The sequence below is a fragment of the Solanum tuberosum genome, unplaced genomic scaffold (genome assembly GCF_000226075.1).
Source record: "Solanum tuberosum cultivar DM 1-3 516 R44 unplaced genomic scaffold, SolTub_3.0 scf00098, whole genome shotgun sequence".
NCBI lineage: Eukaryota > Viridiplantae > Streptophyta > Magnoliopsida > Solanales > Solanaceae > Solanum > Solanum tuberosum.
In genome coordinates, this window is record NW_006239026.1 from 328,235 (window position 1) to 334,231 (window position 5,997).

The 5,997-nt window shown below is 35.6% G+C and overlaps 1 protein-coding gene across 3 annotated transcripts; it reads right to left on the reverse strand.

Annotated features, from left to right (window-relative positions):
* Window positions 1-259: 259 nt before the first annotated feature.
* LOC102595763 (uncharacterized) lies at window positions 260-5,087 on the reverse strand. Of its 3 annotated transcripts, none has more exons than XM_006348371.2 (8): window positions 4,902-5,087; window positions 2,595-3,186; window positions 2,455-2,507; window positions 2,230-2,310; window positions 2,033-2,117; window positions 1,869-1,940; window positions 1,665-1,772; window positions 260-882 (listed from the first exon to the last, which is right to left on the reverse strand). In XM_006348371.2, exons 2-8 carry the CDS (start codon window positions 3,171-3,173, stop codon window positions 454-456), a joined length of 1,407 nt encoding a protein of 468 aa, XP_006348433.1. In that variant the 5' UTR covers window positions 3,174-3,186; window positions 4,902-5,087; the 3' UTR covers window positions 260-453. The 3 variants fall into 3 exon arrangements, with proteins under 3 accessions (XP_006348433.1, XP_006348434.1, XP_015164700.1); XM_006348372.2 differs by lacking the exon at window positions 4,902-5,087 and adding an exon at window positions 4,719-4,867; XM_015309214.1 differs by lacking the exon at window positions 4,902-5,087 and adding an exon at window positions 4,642-4,708.
* Between the last annotated feature and the right edge of the window lie 910 nt (window positions 5,088-5,997).

Sequence of the window (5,997 nt, forward strand, 5' to 3'; positions counted from 1 at the left end):
TTTTTAAATGATAGGGAGTTTTATAGATTATGATATCTTAATTTGTGTATTTATGCACTATTTCCTCGCACAAACGTCCAACTCATGATGATCCGTCATGAGTTGTGGTAAAGCAAGTCTTATATGGCGATCCTCTAGACATCAACTCCAACTTCTAGTTCAGAGATAGAGAGGTTGTTTCCAACAACGTAAAATTTAAGAACATACTATATGTTTAGAAAAGGAAAGACAGATGCTGTAACTCAGAGTGACACACTCATTTAAAGATAGAAAAGAACATATATATCAAATAAATTTTGAACCAACATATACAACTTATAAACACAAAAACATACAACAATGTATTCACAACTTAAATTGAAGCATAAAATTTCCACAGATTCCAAAAAAGAAACCTATATATATAGAGAGAGATATATGAATACAACGCGCGTTAGAACTTCCTTAAATTCGTTAACCTTCAACAGTGACTTGAGCTGATGGCATAACAATAGCGTTTGGCGGTTTCTCTGCATTGTTGTTTGCTGGATTCATCGCGGACTTTTCATCAGGTTGTTCGAGCATTTCTTTTGATTCCTCTTCACAAATGTTCACGTCCAACGCCTTTGCTTCAGCAGGTTTTGATTTTGTTACAACAGCTTTCCCTTTAGTTTTAGTAGTTGAGGAACTTTTCATTGGCTTCTTGGTTTCAATAGGCTTCCCCCCTTTTGAAGCACCGGTGACTTTATTGCTAGTTGACAGCATAGCCCGGGGTGACTTTACCTGTTCTTTGTTGACAACTCTTGGACTGAAACACGATCCTCCACTTTCGGAGCTGTTGGTTGTAGATGTGGAGTTCTTGTTTCTTCCGAGCTTAGGAGATACAGCACGTGTTGTCGGTATCTGTACATGAAAGCATGAAATTTCAACATGTAACACGGAAAGTTAATATAGTAGCCTCAAACTCTGTAAGCATATGTTTTACTCCGACACACGAATTAGATGAATACTTGGTGTATTAAGAGACAATCACAAACACACTTAAGAATTGCTCAGTAATGAAATCAGAATCTTTTTTTTAGTTCTGCTCATTGTGGTCAAGAATTTGTATCGTCGAAAGCCTACTGATCATACGTATTACGTACATTAGATGGAGGCACATTGTTTCCCTATTTCAAATCCCTGATCTCTCACCAGGTTTACCCTCAAGTATCGATTAAAGAGTTATGACAATTGGGAAATGTAACGAGGAATTTGAACATGTAGAATTCCTAGTATAAATGAGAAGTAATGCTAAAAATCCTATGCATGCCGGGCTTTCCATCATTTAGAGCTCCTAATGCCCCATCCTGTCAGGGCAGTGGGGTGATCCCCAAGGTGGCCACAATGCCTATGCCATCGCTAGAGGGCATCCTGTCGGGGGCAGCGGGGTTGATCCTCTCACACCAATATCTACGTCATCACTGTGATCTACCATCTCGAAAGAATTTTCTAAAGTAAAAAAAGTTCTACTAGAAATGACTTCTTGTTAAATTCTGAAGCTCACACTATAATTTTGACATGTCAAGTCATGCAGAAGATGAGGATTTTTCCCGCGCGAGGATGTCAAAGACAACACATTAATGTGTTTTCCGAAAGTAATGAACCAGTGTGTCAACAGGGGAGATCTAAGATCAATATATTACCTTCCTAAGTTCAACTTTTTGAGGGGGTTCCTTGTAGAAGTTTGGCATTGGTGTAGCTTTAAATGTCAAGCTCTTCCTCAATTGCTTTATCTCCGCCTCTTGGTTTTCCTGTATCAAATCCCAAATTCCAAGGAAAACAAAGGGTTAAGGCGAGACTAGATCTTAAATAGTTAACCGAGAAAACTTAATATTTTTCGAACCAACCTTGGATTTTGCTTGCAAGTTATTCTTTTCCTCTTCCTTTGCCTGTATCTTCTCTTCTATCTTCGCCAAGAACTAATGAAGAAAGAAACCTTGCACTACTTAGCTTTGCATATAAAGTTACATTCCCTCATTCGTAAACAAGAAACAAGTGCAGAACTACAAACCTCCTTCCGCTTTTCGGCACGTTCTTCCAACCTGAAGGAAAATCCAGCAATACTGGCCCTTCGTTGCCCACGAGGAGTGGTACTCCTGGTAACAACAGAAACAAAAGGAGTAGATTTAATTGGCCTGGAACATGAAAGATGACGAACAAACCAATGGAACAACAGAATGAAAGTAGTTGCAAGAACAAAAGCAGTACGAGGAAGTAGTAGAACGAGCATCCTCGTCCTCTTTAACAGGCAATTCAGATTTAGTAGGTTTCTTGTTTTCGTCATTCGATCTGCAGTACACAAAGAAATAACTTAACTGAAGAAAAATTATTTACAAATGAAACATAATATAAAGTAAAAAAAATTGATATTATACACAAGTATAGACCAAAAAAAAAAGCTTTATAAAAAATGCAAACAACAAATTCACTTACACTTCAGATGTAGCTTTCTTTGCGTTTCCATTGGCTGTAAGAGACTTCCCGGACTGATAAAGAAAAAACAGGTTAGAGACACAGTGATATAAACCATCTATCAAACAAGGTAAATGCAAATATATAACGAGGGTCGATACCATAGACTGTCGGAGACTCGGGACAGCTGCAATAGTTGTCCTCCTGTTGGTTGCAACACCTCCATTTATGTTTGCATTCTTCAAGACTCCACCAGATACACCCCTGTTAGCCGGATTCGAACTAGAAGCCGATGATCCCTTCGAATGTGAAGTCTCATTCTTAACCCCCTTTGTTTTCAGTTCCTTGGCATCCGATTTCTTCGGATACACATCGATGCTCTTCCTCATTACATCGGAACTAACACCTCGTGAAGGGAACGACAGGCTTTGCGATTGACTCGCCTTATTCGAACGAGTCAATGCAGCTGTCGCTCTTAAACTAGCCTGATCTTTCACCATCTTATTGTTCTTTGTAGTTCCACCGGTAGCAAGCTTTTTTTGACTCAACCCTTTGCTCTTCGGAACATTTCGAGACAGTTCAGTTTTGACCACTGATACATTAGGTGCTTCATCAACCTTTTCCTCATTTGCATTTGCCTTTTGTTCACTCACATTCTCCTCCTCCTTACTCATATCCAAATTCTTTTCAACCACAACAATCTTTTCCTCTTCAACTGGAACCCCATTTTCAGACTCCATTTATCCGAAATATCTAAGTAACACAGAGACAAAATCCACAAGAAAAATCAAAACTTTATGTAGAATCAACAACTATAAGAAGAAACTACACAAACCAACACTTCACAAATAAGTCACTTTCTTCTATAAAAATCTTCAAAGAAAATGACAAAACACATAAATGTAAGGAAAAAGAAACACAAACCATATGACAATTTTCAACCTTTGTTCACAAATAACCACAAGTTTCAACCATCAAAGACAATTCAAGAACCAACCAAACAAGGCATAAAGGGTAACCAAATCTAACTTCAACGGACTAACTGAAGACCTAGAAGTCAGTTGTGGACTCCAAACACCCAACCTACTATATAACACCAGAAGAGGGACAAGCTTCAAGGCATGGGCAGAGCCACATTGCTTATTACGGGTTCAGCAGAACCCACTAACTTTGGCTTATTAAAAAAACTCATTTAATACGTTTAGATAATCTATTCAGAACCCCAATAAGCAAAATGAATTGTAATTCAGAACACATAAACTAAAAATCCTGGATCCGCTTAATAAATCAAGGGCATTCAACTTTCAACAAGCATATTCAACACTTGTAACACAGGAAATAAACAGAATTTTCAACAATCAATAAACTTGACACAGCAAATTCAACAAACAATTCAAGAACCAACCAAACAGTGCCTAAAACTAACCAAATCCCACTCCCAGATGCAAAGAATGGAATACACACCTCATAAAATTCCACAAAAGTAATAAAACTCACAGTGTAAATTCAACAAACAGTTCAAAAACCAACCAAACATGCCTAAAAGCTAACCAAATCCTACTTCACAGAAGCAAAAACTGGGATATCCACCTCATAAAATCTCATAAAGTAAGAAACTTGACACTGTAATTCAACAAACAATTCAAGAACCAACCAAACAATGCCTAAAAGGGTAACCAAATCCCACTTCCCAAAACCAAAAAATGGAATACTCACCTCATAAAATCCCATAAAAGTAAGAAACTTGACACTGTAAATTCAAGAACCAACCAAACAGTGCCTAAAAAGCTAACCAAATCTCACTTCCCAGAAGCAAAAACTGGAATACCCACCTCATAAAATCCCATAAAGTAAGAAACTTGACACTGTAAATTCAACAAACAGTTCAAGAAACAACCAAACAGTGCCTAAAAGCTAACCAAATCCCACTTCCCAAAAGCAAAAACTGGAATACCCACCTCATAAAATCCCATAAAGTAAAAAACTTGACACTGAAAATTCAACAAACAGTTCAAGAAACAACCAAACAGTGCCTAAAGTGTAACCAAATCCCACTTCCCAGAAGCAAAAAATAGAATACCCACCTCATAAAATCCCATAAAGTAAGAAACTTGACACTGTAATTCAACAAACAATTCAAGAACCAACCAAACAATGCCAAAAAGCTAACCAATCCCACTTCCCAGAAGCAAAAACTTGAATACCCACCTCATAAAAATCCCATAAAAGTAAGAAACTTGACACTGTAAATTCAACAAACAATTCAAGAACCAACCAAACAGTACCTAAAGGGTAACCAAATCCCACTTCCCAGAAGCAAAAAATGGAACACTCTAATCATAAAATCCCATAAAAAGTAAGAAAAACACAAAGATCCAACAGAATTGAGTAAAAAAACAGTGAAAGGTACAGTCTTGAAAAACCAAAATAGCAAAGGAATGTGTTGAGAAGAAAGGAGTGAATAGTACCTTTTTGTCTATAAGGATTTTGAGTACTGATTGGTGGCAAAATTTTTTTGCTTTGTTGAATTGTACAAATCAATTATGACTCAAAGAATTCAAAATGCTTACTTTGGAATGTAAAGTTGTGTGTTAGAAATAGTAGAAAAAAAAAAGAGGACAGACAGAGAGGATGGTTGTGTTCAATGGGAGTTGAAAAAAAAGAAGGTAAATGGGAAGTTAATTTTTTTTCCTTTTCCATTTTGGGGAAATCTTAGAACGACGGAAGGAGTGTTTCTGAGATTTCGATTATATTCTAGAGGTATTTGTATTTATTCCTTCCTCTTTTGTTTTAAGCTCTCGTTTGGTGGTAAATTTTGAATTCAACATTTTGAAACTTGAAAATTTGAGTTTTTTGAAATTGTGTTTGAACGTGCATTTTACTCGATATCTGATTATTTTGTTGTTGTTTTGGTGTGTTGATATTGTCTCTTTTTCATTGTTTGTTCAGCCGAGTGTAGTTCAGAAATAATCTATCTACCTTCTTAAAAGTAAGGGTAAGATCTAATAAACTCTATTTCTTCATACCCCACTTATTATATTACGGTGAATTTATTGTTATTGTTTGTAATTGAAAGTAAAATTTCTCCTAAAAAGTGGTAGTGGATTCGATTTTGAAAATTTGATCAAAATTTCATGGTCAAATAGTTATTTGAAGATAAATTATCAAATATGATCCAAATCTATGTATGACAAAGCGCTAGCTTAGTGTTAATTCAATTTTTCGGTCTGATTCTGCATTATTCAACTTTGGTTTCTGTTTTTTTTTTAATGTCATCCAATTCGAATCAAAATAAATTGATTTGATTTGATTTCTCTTTCCAATTTGAATTTTTAGTTTGTCAAATATATCGTATAAGATAACATGGAGTTAAAATAGCTTTTAAACACTTTTATAATAGAATTTTTATCTTTAATAACCTAAATTATCTTATTCAACACAAATTTGGTCCAATTTACTCACAAAATAGTAAAAATAGTATATAAGTCATCAATAATTAACAGCAACATCTGATTATTATCTTCCATTAGTGGATAATTTTTGTAATTATAGTTAATTTTGCTC

What these genes read in the sequence shown, in the direction of transcription:
- LOC102595763 (XM_006348371.2), bottom strand. Translation starts at nt 3,173, where the DNA reads ATGGAGTCTGAAAATGGGGTTCCAGTTGAAGAGGAAAAGATTGTTGTG. An exon ending in AAGAAAGCTACATCTGAAGT is followed by an intron (nt 2,311 to 2,454) that starts GTAAGTGAATTT and finishes TGTGTACTGCAG; the next exon opens with ATCGAATGACGAAAACAAGA. An exon ending in GCTCGTTCTACTACTTCCTC is followed by an intron (nt 2,118 to 2,229) that starts GTACTGCTTTTG and finishes TGTTGTTACCAG; the next exon opens with GAGTACCACTCCTCGTGGGC.